The 14517-nt window shown below is 40.1% G+C and overlaps 1 protein-coding gene across 3 annotated transcripts in view; it reads left to right on the top strand.

Annotated features, from left to right (window-relative positions):
- The first annotated feature begins 797 nt into the window (after positions 1-797).
- The window catches only part of BNIP2 (BCL2 interacting protein 2), a 24350-nt gene continuing 10630 nt past the window's right edge, over positions 798-14517 (top strand). The window contains exons 1-8 of one of the 3 annotated variants that reach the window (XM_045286480.1): positions 798-912; positions 1938-2100; positions 6464-6570; positions 7232-7299; positions 7987-8163; positions 9786-9962; positions 12322-12424; positions 13009-13140. In XM_045286480.1, the coding sequence (XP_045142415.1) occupies positions 6521-6570; positions 7232-7299; positions 7987-8163; positions 9786-9962; positions 12322-12424; positions 13009-13140 (707 nt within the window). In that variant the 5' untranslated portion in view covers positions 798-912; positions 1938-2100; positions 6464-6520. Of the gene's footprint in view, positions 913-1937; positions 2101-6463; positions 6571-7231; positions 7300-7986; positions 8164-9785; positions 9963-12321; positions 12425-13008; positions 13141-14517 lie in introns of those variants that run through there. The other 2 variants (XM_030884515.2, XM_004709464.2) reach the window with 2 other exon arrangements.

Below are 14517 nucleotides of genomic sequence, written 5' to 3'. Positions count from 1 at the left end.
AACTGGGCCTGGTGATGTGCCCTCGGGGAATAGACGCGGGAGCGGCACTTGTAATTTTCTGACTGTATTGAACCTCCCAGCAAGCCAAACCAAACGCAGGCTGTGTGTGCGTAACACCGAGGCACTGCCTGCAAATAAGTGCCTGGGGAAACGTTGGCTTTCCTGGGTCCATCGGGTACCCCTGGAGGTGTCGATCTCAGCTGGTATGAAATCAGAAGTTGCATGGATCTTTGTTATGTTTCTTTGAGCCGGTTCCATTGTCTGCCTGTTCTGGGAACTGTTTCCAGGCAGCTTCTCCCCTGTTCATCCTTAGCACTAATTTATTTAATCTTATATATGTGTGTGTTTCCATACCACCAATGTTTGTAGTTGTTGAATAAATAGGTGCTAGTTATGTGATAGCATTTTAGGTTTGCTTCCTTCCCACCCACCCCCCTTTTTTTTTCTTTTCATCCCCATCTCTGTCATTAGGGTCTCTTTTTCTAAATAACTCGTTTCTTTAAAAATATGTCAATTAATATAATGACTTTTAAATACATATTATATTCTTAAATACATTCCCCAAAGTTTTAATAAAAATTTCTGTCGTTTATAAATGGATAATGGATTTCGTCAAATTTATAACTGAAGTTACCCATTTAAGTTTTCCCTGCAGACTGTTTATTGATCTCACATATTTTCTTCTCAGCGCTTGGCATTTTAAATTTTCGCTGAGCTCTGTTTCTGGGCTCCATTAGTCACCCCTACCACAGGCTATTAATGCTATTGTTGGGTTTAGACAGGAAGTGTGGCAGGTCCACTTCTGCAAACATGGAATTTGAACTAGATCATCACAAGTCAGTGCTGTTACAGTCACGGTGATTCAGAACCACCAGCCATCAGCAGGAGGAAGAAGAGACTAACTGCCCCCCTGTGAGTCTGAATTGGTGCACTGCACTGTTTTGTTTTGATTGTAACCAAACCTGGCTTTACAGGCTTACTCTGTAGAAAGTTACCAGTGATTTGGAGACAGTGTGCTGTATTACAATTTTTTCTGGAGTGGGTCTGGCACTCTGGGTAGTAAGCCTTGATAGGATTTCAATTAGAGTATAAGATAAAATGGCAGTGATACCACCCGTATTGTATATCTCTCAGAATTATTGCTTGGAACCTGATGAGAGCATTAATGTTAAAAGTGATTCAAAACCAAATCCATTGTCCTTGAGTCAGCCTCTAGGATGGAGTAGAACTGCCCCTGTGTTATTTCCAAGGCTGTCAACCTTTATGGGAGCAGAAACCTCATCTAATCTCGGTGGCTGTTGGGTTCAAACTGCAGACCTGGCAAGTTAGCCCAATGTGCTACCACCACCAGGGGTCCCGGTTATAGTGATCCGTAAATATCGAAAGCACTCTTGGAGGAAGCGGTTCTGTTCGGCCGTGCTGGAGTCATGCTGGAGTGGAAGAAGTTATCTGTCAAAGGCAGTGTAGTCAGATCCCTTCAGTTAACCTTGCCTGACATGGGTGACTTAAGTGTGCTTCTACCAAAAAAAACCCTCAGCCACCCACCTACACAGTTCCCTCACTGCAGCCCAAGGCGGAACTGCCTCTGGGGTTCCTAGACTAACTTTTCATGTGAGTGGAAAGCCTCCTCCTTCACAGCACCCTCCTGATGTTTGGAACTGCTGTCTCTGTGATTACCAGCACAGTGTGTAAGCACTAGGCCACCAGGATTCGTGTGCATTACGATAGTATGATATGTTGAGAGCTTACATTCCAAGCTTAGGGTTGGAATATTAATATTTATAACTATGTGTTTATAACGATAACAAGATGGAAAGAGAATATGCTTTAACCATTTTTAAATGCCTCAGCATCTCCAAGTTGTTCTGCATACTAGTCATTTAAAATATGTACCTTTTTGCTCTTTATATTTGTCTTGTCTTGCTTTGTTTTTACAGTTTTGAGAAAATGCAGCACCATTTGAGTTCTTCTTGGGATTTTGGTCTTAACATTTCTCATAAAGCACCTCATTTCATTCTTAAAAATCTATATGATCTTGCCCTCAAGGGAGATGCTACAAGCAGAGTTTTTACAGGAGTGTTTTGGTGATCTTAAGCATAGGTTAGTCTAAAGTATTTTCTTTTTTTTTTGTCTAAAGTATTTTTCTATGTGCTACCAGTATTGCCAGCCTCAGAGGGGGGAAAATCAAACCTACAGTGGGTTGAAATGTGGAAGTGGGAGACTTGGCTGAGCATGACCTTTTGCCAACTGAAATTGGTTTCAGCATCCATGATGGTTACTAGGATGTAAGTAACTCCAGTAGAGTTGCTAAACTACATGATAGTAAGATTTGCCGTATGAAATTCTGATACCCTTCAGACAGTTCTAAATAATGGTCTTGATATTTAAGTTTTGCTTACGCTGCTAAGGGATGTGGAGACATCCCCTGCTGATTAGTTTTAATTTACCACCACACCTTCCCTCTGAATCCCTTTCGAGCAGGAATCCCTTGCTCTTCCACTTGGATGAGGCCATGGACCCTCTGACTTCTCTTTGTGACTGTCACAGATAACTGGCATACGTAAGATGTCCCACATGCTCAGCAGGCAGTTAGGATGACACAGTATTCCTGTTGCATTGGGCTCTTAACCGATAGCATCTACGCTTGAAGTGTGGTTTCCCCATTCTAATTTGCCAAAGCATCCATGAACAAAAAATGGGAAACGGCAGTTAGCTTATGAGTCAGCTCTATCCTAATTTCCTGCAAAGCGGTTATGCTTATATTAAAGTTCTTTCTTGTTAGCTTCCTGTTCTCACATCTGCTGATTATAAAGTGTTTCCAAGAGGGGACTCTCAATTGTGTAGTAAACTTTATTTCCCTAGAGTTACCTTTTCTTCCCAAATCCTTGAAGAAGTGGTCTTTTCTCATAGGTTCTGTTTAATTTGCTTTAATGTTTCCCCAATTAAATAGCCATGATACTGTATTAACATCACATGATTCAGTATGATACTAGGGTGAACATTAAATAAATAGACTGAGAAGACTAAATTACTTACAATGTATAGAGGACCTATTTTCAAAATCTATTCAAGTGGTAAAGCAGCTAAAAGACATGTTTTGTCTTCTAAACTTTGCTCTCCTTTTGTGTTTGTGGTATGTCTTCTCTTAACATTTCTGATAAAGCACCTCATTTTATTCTTAAAAATCTTTTATATAATCTTGCTCTCAAGGGAGAAGCTAAAAACAAAGAATGTTTGCGTGTACACTTTTTCTTACAAGGAATCCTTTGACCAACACCTTTGTATTACATTTATGTAGGTTTCCACAAAATATTTTTATTAGTGTTTATAAGAGGTAAATCCTAAGAGGAAATCTTTTTATGACTTTGTATAAGCAAAATGAATGTTCATGAAGATGACCAAAGGCTTGTTATCAGCCCAGTGTCACACTTTATAGTTAAACATTCATTTGTTATTTATAGACCTACTAAGCCCCAGGCACTATGCTAGCTGTTGGGAATATACTGTTAAGAATTTTTAGGTGCTGGTTTTATTTTGGGAACTATTAAATAGTTTTCTACTTCTGTGTAAAATTTGAAAAAAGACCTCTAGAATACCTGATACTGTTTTCACTTCTACATAGAAATCAAGGTTATTCGTATCTGTGAATAAGCTGGATTTTTTTTTTTTTTGCCAGCATCCTATTACTAGCTGCCCTTTAAGTACTCACGTTAAAAGGGCATGGATAGTTCTTAAGATGTGGACGAAAATTCCATTAACCAAAGGAGCCTCTAGATGCCTGGATTTATAAAGCAAGGATATTGGCACTGCAGGGGCAGAGAATTGTTTAATGTGGCTATTCTAGCCAAAGTTTCTTAACTCCCATCAAACCTTTGGTCTGATAAGAAGGCCGGGGCTGGGGAGATATGGATAGAATTTGCCTGTAATTGTGAACAGGATTCCCTGCAATACCATCCTGCTGAGTATGAAATGAGCCCCTGAGAAGTAGGCAGAGGAATCTCATTACCAGCAAGAGTCAGATTGGAGCGCTTTTCTTGGACCAAAGATTCCAGCACAGTGAACTTCCTGGATCTCGAATCACATCAGAGGGGCAGCTGTAGAGCTTGGAGGCAGAGCATGAGACAAAGTGGTGGGCTTCCCAACCCGCAGAGCAAATGAAGCTGAGTGCTTGTGTGCAGGAAGCTGGCGGGTGGAGTGGGTACCTCTGGACACTGCGATGGGCAAGTTGGGCCTGCTCACCTACAGAGGTGGGGCTGAGTGCCTTCATGCTGAAGCTTACTGGAGTGGGGCGGCTCTGGGTATTTATTTAATCCAGGAAGTTGAACTTCACTAACCTATGGAGCTGGAGCTGAATGCCTTTGGGTTGGGGCTGACAAGGGAGTGGTATGTATGCCCCTGTGGGCGATTATTAGCAGCCCTGAAAGAATTCAGTCATATTTCCTGGTAAACCAATCAATCCTGAACATTTCTCACTGGCATTACAACTTTTTTTTTTTCATCTCTATTTAATCACATTTTCAACATGCAGCCAAGAATGAAGCTTTGACAGTAAGTCATACATTTACAGAGGCAAGCATTGTCAATTTTCTGCAGGGACAACCCTGAGATAACACAAGAAAGTTGGATATTTACTTTCTTGCCTTTATTTCCTGTAGAACAATAAAAAAATATTGAATTCACTTGCCATAAATGATTGAAGTTACTGCCTTTAATTTTGCTTAGTTATTGCACACACAAGAAACAACAAAGCAAGCCAGACAGTTCTTTAATTAGATTGCTACTCATAGATTTTTAAAGACCACGGTGATGACAGAATTGGTACATTTTGCCATCATACACCTGCTTATGAGAACAAACGTTAACACTGAGAGGATTTACGTGTAACACGGATCATTTGCCGTGTGGGCAAACACTTCTGCGTTATTCAGAGCCAGCATCCGCATATGGCCCCAGAGGGACCCTGGGCAGATCTTTCTGAGTTCTCATTAAACAGTTGAAACACAGACACGATCGAACATAAAGCTAACCCATAGCGAACAGACACAAACGTGAGGTAAATACTATGGGCAAAATTAGGGTGCTTGGTAGGTTAAAAGCCAAACTGTATTTCTGATAAGCTTTTCCTTCTGAGAATATGTAAGAGGTGAAACTATTAAGTGCTAGAAGAGGCCACAGAACCTAGCAGCTGTGTGTCCTTGCATCCTATGAGCCCAGTGGCCTGATGCTCCCCTGCAGCATGTGCAGCCTTTCCAGGCATCACTTCGGAGACCCACGGGGCTGCCCTGCCATGGCTGCGACAGTGCTATGATTCTCATTTTCCTTAAATATTAACTGCTCCAACGACAGTTGTTTTTGTCTATATTACTCATACAATACCCTTTGTACTTTTTTCCTATACCCTGGGGAGCTATGGCAGACCTCTTTTAAGCCACAGTAATAAACTTCTATTAATTCTGTTTTAAATTATTTTCCTAAGACATCTATACTTACAATTCTCTGACCTAATCACTGAAGACCAACTCTGATTAACAGAGTTAATTAAAACAGGCATTACAACTTTTTAACTTCCTTAATAAACCCTTTAATCGTTCATTTTGCTTGTGGGTTCTATGTAACCATTGCAACGGATATTAGAACCCAGCAAGTGAAACAGACCATTAAGACTGCTTAGGTACCCACACCCTCCCTTGGAAAAACTAAAACTGAAATTCATGGCCTAAGTTAAAATATGTAGTTGTCTAAAGAAAGCTAAAAGCTTATTTCCAACTATGAAAAGGCATTTTGTAGAGCACAATTCATTTATTAAACTGTTATTAGAATAGACAGGTGGCTTCTTTAAGTAGCTTAGGGATTGTGGCATTGAAGCAATAGAGAAGGAAAGATAAATCCTAGAATTCTGGACTTAGCAGAATTGTGAGGGTAAAAATGATTTTCGTGTACTCATGAGTCAGTACCAACTCATAGCAACCCTATATGACAGACTTGCTCCATAGGATTTCCCAGGTGGTGTGTTTGGCTAAGTGCTAGACCGCTAACAGGAGTTGGTGCTTCAGACCCCTGAGAGAGATGTAGCAGTCTGCTCTGTAAAGATTACAGCCTTGGAAACCCTGCAGAGTTACGGTTTGGCTTTTGAAATGGTTATTAGAGTGGACAGCCAGGTCTTTTCTGCCATGAGCCAACTGGAATTGTTCAAGGCACCAATCTTCCTGATAGTGCTCTTTACGATAGTTCAGATTCTAGATTAATCCTCTATCCAGTGGACAAAAAGTACTACAAAGGTACTATTTTATCCTCTATCCTATTATAATTCTTGAAGAAAAAAATTATTGCAACCCAGTAAATTGATTTCATCGCCAGATCATTGAGATAAAGATAAAGCACAAAGGTTGATAAGGTGTGAACTGTTTGCCTTTTCTGCAGGTGTAAAATAAGTTGCTAGTGTTGATTTTCTCTCTCTTCACAGGACATTGGCTCTCTGGATTATCAGGAGCGTGTAGTTGACATTGAGGCCAAGCTGAGGATGGAAGGTGTGGAGCTTAAGGAAGAATGGCAAGATGAAGACTTTCCGATGTGAGCAATGTCGTCAAACAAAAACAAATTACAAACAAAACTGTAAAAGGTTACTTACTGAGGAATGTTGGGCTCCTTAAAGAAACTTGGTGTTACAAGGTGGTCATTGAAATATGAAGGCGTGAAAGCAACAACGTTCCAACATGTAGAATTATTTTGTATCTTAATTTTGAACAATATTTATATACTCTGACCCGTCATTTTCCTTGTGAACATTTAAGCTTCAAGATTGTAGCTATTGCTGACATTGCTTTTTAAACTGGAATCTGAGAGGTTCCAGAGAGGATTGACGGGGGAATAGTGGGGAGGGGGTACGGGGAGGTGGGGGGTGGGGGGTGGGGAGCTTATCTACACAAACATTGAGTTTTGTGTTTTTATCTAAAATCAAAACTTTAGAAATAAACATGTTTGTGTTTAAAATTGTGTTGGCACCAGGTGGGTTTATGTAAAACAACAAAGTCAGACTTTACATTTAAATCATGCTTGCTTGCCACCAGGGTCAGAAGATACCCCAGCACACCAAACGGTGCCTTAACTTAGCATTTGGAATATGGACAGCTGGTGGGAGAACTGAGTCATTGCGTAGCACATGATGGTGCTAGCAGTGTAGGAAAGCTCAACTCAAAGACTTGTAGCAAGTATCTTTGTGTATGTCTTCTAGACCTTTACCAGAAGATGACAGTATTGACGCAGATACACTCGCTGTAACTGGACTGGCGGACCAGCCTGGTAAGAACATGCTTGTAGCTCCAGTGAAGTGACAGACTTTGTGCTATTTTTGAACACATTTCTTTTTAAAGGGGAAAAAAATGTACTATGTTTATTTCATTGCAGGGAGGCAAAGGATAAATTAAACTCCCAGGCAAGCATTTTTAGAATATTTTAGATATTTTTAGAAATTGAACTTCCCCAAAATATAACTTTCATTTTTTGAAAGTAGTACAATAAAGAGCTGGTTAGTGGTAGTCAGTTTCAGTAGTGACAGGTAACTAATTATATGGACTCCTTCTAATATTTGAAAAGACATACCCACATTAAACTATCTCATTGGTCTCCTGCCCTGGTGGAGAAGCATTGGTATTCAAAATTCAAATTGTGTAAGTTAACCAGTGCAGCAGAATTTGGTTTAATTAATGTTACTGAGCTCTGGTGGCATGTTATACAACTGCTAACCACAAGGTCAGTGGTTCAAACCCACTAGCCACTCCGCAGGGGAGAGATGAGGTTTTCTGCTCCTGTAAAGATTTTAATGCCTCAGAAACCCACAGGGGTGGTTCCACTCTGTCAGACCGACTAAATGGTAATGAGTTTTAAGTTTTTTTCCTTTAAGAATTAAGTGATTACATGTTTCCACTTAGCCAACTTGAGCATCTAAACATTCCTTCTAATATTCTTTCACTTTGTTTTCCATTCCAGACACACTAGAAGTTAATGGAAACAAAGTAAGAAAGAAACTAATGGCCCCAGACATTAGCCTGACACTGGATCCTAGCGATGGCTCTGTGTTGTCGGACGACTTGGATGAAAGTGGGGAGATTGACTTAGATGGCTTAGATACGCCGTCCGAGAACAGCAATGAGTTTGAGTGGGAAGGTAAGGCTTGCCCTGCTTTGATCTGATTTCTGTTCAAGAGCGACTATCTTTCTGAGCATGTTTTACAGGGGCATTCTCATGTTGGGAACAGTATAAAAACTTAAGCCTGGCTCATAATACCAACTCAAATCGTTGTATTAAGGAGTTTATACATTTATTGATAAAATAAGGAATTTTAAAAGAAAAAAAGGAATTTTGCTAAAAACCCTTTTTCTCTAGGCTTCCAAAACTATGATTTTACACAGTGGCTTTATTTTTCTTGTTTGCTTTTAATTGTCCCAGGGCCATAGGTGGTTCACGATTGCTGGAAAAAACTTGCTTGATACTTTTTGCTTTCATGATCATCTAAGAAAAGTGAAACTAAAAGCAACCTTTAGAAAAACAATTCCACTAGTGAATCTGCTAAAAAGTAGTTGAGGATTTGGGGAAAGAGGCCTCCTGATGGAGGGAGCTTTGGGGAAAGTGTTTTTTAATGGGTTGGGCTAGCAGTCCTGTGCTTTGTGAAAAAGACTAGCTTGTGATAATATTGTTAGCCGCCAGCCTGTAATTTCCTCTTATAAATTATTTGGGATTCAAAGAAATGGGCATGTGTGCTGCTTTGCTTGCCTTCTTAGATAATTGCTGTCGGCAGTATCTTTATATACATAGTTATAAATCATTTAAATTCCATTAATCGTTTTTACCTAAAATGATTTTTACACCAAAGCATTGTTTAGCATTAGGTATCTGCAGTAAAAAAGTAAGATTCTTGTTAGATCTTTTGTATCTCTTTTCTCCCTATTTTGCTGGTTCAATAAGCATTCCAGTAATAAACAATATTTTATAAAGATACTGAAATAGTTTTCTGCCTGTGTTTTGTCTCTTCTTTCCTTAATGCTACTGTAGTCATTTCCTGGAAGGATATTTTCCGTTAACAGCTTTGTCTTGGAGACAAACAACTAACATGCAGTAGGCTCCCCTCCCCCATCTTTTGGTAAGGACTCATACTAAAGTGGTGAAAATCGTTACTTCATTCAAAATCCGCTAACATGCAATCTTAAAACATAAATTGCACCTAACTCTCGGTGCTTATGTTTGGGCTGATGTTGATTTTAATGTCCTTTTTTGCATGTACAACTTGGAATACTGTAAAAAAATTTCTCTATAAACTGATCAAATGAGAAATGATTGTTGTCGGTTAACCACTTTCTGTCTGATATTGTACAATTTGGATAATAATTTATGGCCTCAACAAAAACAATCAGCTTCCCGGTAGTTTAGCCACAGCTGTAACTGTTGAGGACAGCGTTTTGAAAAGTAGACTTCAGAAAGCTATTACAAGGACCAGCACACTGAGATTTTGATGGTTGTAGTGATCTGGGCTTACTGGATGTTCAGGATAAGGTGCCTTGCTGTTATTAAGCAATAAAAGTATTAAAGGAAGCATGATATTCACAAGCCATTAATTGGCCTGGAACTTGAAGCAAGCCTTTCTTCCTGTTACAAAATAGCTAAAATCCAGCAGCTGGCATAAAGAAAATCGTTTCAAATAATCAAACCAGATAGTAAAGTGGTTAACTTATCACTTAATTTTTATTGTGAAAATAGCAGTTTATGATTTTAAAAACCTTTCTTTTTAACAGATGACCTTCCAAAACCGAAAACTACTGAAGTCATCAGGAAAGACGCGATTCCTGAGCACGCAGCTGCAGAGGAGAAGGAAGACGGGCGGCGCTGGCGTCTGTTCAGGATCGGGGAGCAGGACCACAGGGTCGACGTGAAAGCAATCGAGCCCTATAAAAAGGTCATCAGCCACGGAGGTAACGGTTACCAGTGACTGCGCAGAGGTTTCACACCCGGCCAGAGATCGCGTGTTTATAGAAAACTTCTCTTAAAGTACTATGTAATTTTGAAAGAATAATAAATAGTTCTCCTATCATTTTAGGAATATAACAACTTGAAGGAAAAGGCTCAAACCAATATTTTAAAAATACATGCATTTAGTAGATTCAAAAGTATATAAGGATATGCAGTGAAAGTTGTCTCCCTCTGACTCCTTTCTTTTAGTTACTCAAAATTGGGACTTTATTCTTTCCTTTTTTTACTGAGGTATTATAATCTGTACACAGTTCAGTGAGTTTTTACACCTATCCATACACATAGATCCCACAATTGTAAAGAAACAGAACTTTTTTATTGACCCAGAAAATTTTCTAATACCCTTTCTCAGTGAGTTGCCCTTTCCAATAACTGTTACTCTAATGCCTAGCTCTATGATTGATTTTGTAGGTTCTAGACGTGTAAAGGGGAGGTTTACTTGGACCATCTGTTGTCTACAGTTTTGCTCACGTGTCTTCAAGGTTTCTCCATGCGGTTGCCTGCATCTGGAGTCCATCCGTTCATTGTGGGGGTAGTCCATGGCACGGCTGAAGCACGGTGTGCGTGTCCGCCCTCTGGACGGACATCCCGGGTGTTTTCAACTTTGGCTGTGACTGCTTTCCCCCATTGCCTCTCCCCTCCCCTGGCCTCCCCTTAACCTTCAAAGTCTACTTCCTTGGATATGAAAACCTTTTTTATTTTATAAAAGTGGTCTCATATAGTGTCTGTCTTTATGAGCCTGACTAACTTTGCTGAACATGGTGACAAGTCTTTCTGTGGATCTACGTAGAATCTTGAACTTTGTGTAGAACCTGTATCCTAATAAAATACTGAACAAATCAGCTCTTCCACAAAGGAGAGGGCTAGTTCATTTCACATTTTTTGTTGAGCATTTCCTTTGATGTTTTGGGGTTACACAAAGGTATGTGGCATGCCCTTTGCTTAAGAAATGTGTAAGTCAAATGGGGAAAGTTCTGGAAGTCCTTGTTGTAGCTGTTGTGAGTCTCGCTATGTCATGGATAGACGCTTACCTGGTCACTGTGTCAGTACTGCCAAAAGTTTAGTGGTGAATCAAACAGACTGACTGCCTAAAAACATTAAACTGTAAAACGTTGTGTTCTTATATGTAAGGTTTTTGTTTTGTTGTGCTTTGCTTTGTTTTCTAAGACTGGCTTTTTAAAAGTCATTCTTACAGGGGCTGGGTGGCCACTCAATGTGTCCTATTACCTGATAGAAGGGCACATGGGTTAAGCAGCTTGATTTTTTTTAAATTTCATTATGTAGAGTGCATTTCTACTTAATTTACTTTCTACTGAATGCATCCCCCTGCTTATTTGTACAGTCTTCATTCAACTGAAAGCAAGTCATGTGAACATTTGTAGTCACAGTCTTCTGCCTAACTAAGGCAGTCAGATTCTGATGAAGAATCCAGAGTAGTCGTGGTCAGGGAGTCCACAGTTGCACACTCATCCCGCTCTTCAGAGGAAGCCGGTTGGGAGACCTGAGTCGTGGGCAGGGAGTCCACAGTTGTGCACTCATCCCGCTCTTCAGAGGAAGCCGGTTGGGAGACCTGCCTTAAGGTGTTCAGACTGAATGGCTTTCAAAGTGGTACTTTTTTTTCTCTAAAAGGAAAATAATTAAGGCTATCTTATCTTACTGAATGATTACATTCAGTGTGTTTTGTGACTGCAGGATTTAGAATGATAGTAAAGATGCTAATGTGTTTGAAATGTACCTTTAACAATAAAAATGAAGATTGAAGCCAAAATATGTTACTGGATGCAAGTTACTGATATAGTATCTAGAGATTATAATTTCTTAGAATAATTCTGTGTCGGATCATCTTTTCTTAGGTTTAGTAGTTTACGTTCTACACAATGCTAGGCATTGTTGAATAGAAAGCTGTCTTTTAAAAAGTATCCACTTTAACCATAAATTGTATAAGAATACCTAATAAAAATCCACATGTTGGCCGGTTCTGCTTAGATTGTCTATTTGTCTGCTTACTAAAATCAGAATGGCTTTTTAATTCATTTTGATGTTCACCTTCTTTCCTCCTCAGCCGTTATTTTTCTGGGAAGAGGAGATTTAAAGATTTGCATAAATATATAAGGTTCATAAGTCAGACTTGACAGCAGTGGGTTTTGTTTTGTGTTTTTATAAGATTGCATAAAGTGAAAGGGCTACTTTTTGTGATCCAGAAGTTTGTGGAAGTTAAACCACGATAATCTATCAATCATGCAGATTCCTGTAAAAATTCTTCACAGTGGTTAATTTTGTGTCTCATCCCTTCTCCCTCAGGATATTATGGGGATGGATTAAATGCCATTGTTGTGTTTGCTGTCTGTTTTATGCCTGAAAGCAATCAACCTAACTACAGATACCTGATGGACAATCTCTTTAAGTAAGTACATCTTCACAAAAATATTTGAATAGAAATCTAAGCTAATTAGAGTTCCAGGTTAAGTAGGTGAACTTTAATGACGTAAAAATTATAAATGCGCAGTTTTAAGTGTATAAATCCTCCTTCCCTGCCTTATGAAAGTGTAGTTTTTCCACTCTACAGAACAAATGATTTAATGCTGAGCCTGCACAGAACATGGACAGTAGAAGACGTGAAGTCTGAACAAGTGACTTGGGGTGCCCTGGTGGTGCTGTGTGTCAGGCATGGGGTGTGCAGGTGAAGCCCACCAGTTATTGCAGGGGAGAAAGACGAGGCAGTCTCTGACACTTTACGGAAGCTTGATCACTCTGAGTCAGCATCCACTGGATGGCAGTGTGTCTGTGGTGCTGGTGGCTTAGTGCTCAGTTCCACCGGGGGCTTGGTGCTTTGGACCCCCCAGCAGCTCTGCTGGAGAAAGATGTGGACGTCTGTTTCCTAAAGATTACCTATGTCTACTCAACGTCTGTTTCCTAAAGATTACCTACGTCTACTCAAGGACACCAGGTTAGCGGGTCTGGGTTCATCTTGGTCATTTGTTTTTGCAGATACGTTATTGGCACTTTGGAACTGTTAGTAGCAGAAAACTACATGATAGTTTACTTAAATGGTGCAACAACTCGAAGAAAAATGCCCAGTCTGGGATGGCTTAGGAAATGCTATCAGCAAATTGATAGAAGGTAATGTGAATACAAGTTAAAGTCAAACTGAATAAGTTTTACATTGGCTTTAATTAGACTTTATTTTCTGTTCCTACTTAACACCCATGTATCCACTTCCTAAATTACATTTGTTCATTTCATGATAGGGTTTACTTTCTCAAAAGAGTATTTTAGAATGTCATAAGGGAAATCAATTTTTATCTCCTTGAATCCTTCAATATCTATGCAAAAACTGTTTCTCTTTATACTACATTGAGCTCTGCGCTGTTCCTACTGTTCCAGTCTTGGGAAAGGTTGGAAAATTCTTACATTTCCTGTTCTATTGCACCCTCTGAGTGCCTTCAGCAGCGCTTAGCATATTGATATTCTGTTAGAAGTGCCTGTTCCATGGTGCCCTTGGTTAGGACGAGACCTAGGGAGGGGGAAGGAGGTCGATCTCTTTTCTGCGACAGAGAAAGAGCCGTGAACCCTCCCGTCGGTCTGCTGGGGCCATGAAGCATTTACACTCGTCTGAGCCACTCGGGACCCAGTCAGTAGACTTCTTTCCTTCTTTAAGAGGATATGAGCAGTTCTTGTGGGGTTTTATTTTGTTGTTTTGGTCTGGGGTTTCTTTTAAGTCATTTTATTGGGAGTTCGTACAGCTCTTACAACAATCCATACATCAGTTGTATCATTCGCATTGGTGTATAAGTTGCCATCATTTTGAAAGCATTTTCTTTCTATTTGAGTCCTTGGTATCATCTCCTCTTTTTTCCCATCCCTCCCCTCCCCTCTGACCCTTGTGAACCCTTGATAAATTATAACTAATTGTTATTTTCATATCTTAACACCGTCCACTGTCTCCCTTCACCCACGTTTTTGTTATCTGTCCCCCTCTGGGGGTGGGGGGTGGGGCGGTCATGGGGATTATACGTTGATTATTGGGATCGATTCCCCCTTCTCCCCACACCTTTCCCCTACCCTCATGGTATTGTTACTCCCATTACTGTACCTGAGGGGTTTATCTGTCCTGGAGTCCGTGTGTTGGGAGCTCTTATCTGTTCCAATGTACATGCTCCGGTCTAGCCAGATTTGTAAGGTAAAACTGGGTCATAATAGTAGGGGGAAGGGAACATAAAGAACTTGAGGAATGTTGTGTGTTTTGTCAGTGCTATACTGCACCCTGACTGACTTGTTTTGCCTTTTTTAATCTTTAATGGCCACTTTACTTCTCCATGAAAATATTTTTAAGTTTTTACACAGCCATTTAAAAAAGAAGAGGCCACTCTCTCACTGTCTCACTGCCTCACACACTCACTCTCTGCCTCACTCTCTCACTCACTGCCTCACTGCCTTACTCTCTCACTGTCTCACTGCCTCACTCTCTCACTGCCTCACTCTCTCACTGCCTCACTC

Source organism: Echinops telfairi, unplaced genomic scaffold (assembly GCF_000313985.2).
Source record: "Echinops telfairi isolate 266 unplaced genomic scaffold, ASM31398v2 ScPeMD7_8;HRSCAF=38, whole genome shotgun sequence".
Lineage (NCBI taxonomy): Eukaryota > Metazoa > Chordata > Mammalia > Afrosoricida > Tenrecidae > Echinops > Echinops telfairi.
The sequence above is the reverse complement of the archived record's forward strand: the minus strand, read 5'-3'. Positions and strand labels throughout refer to the sequence as shown.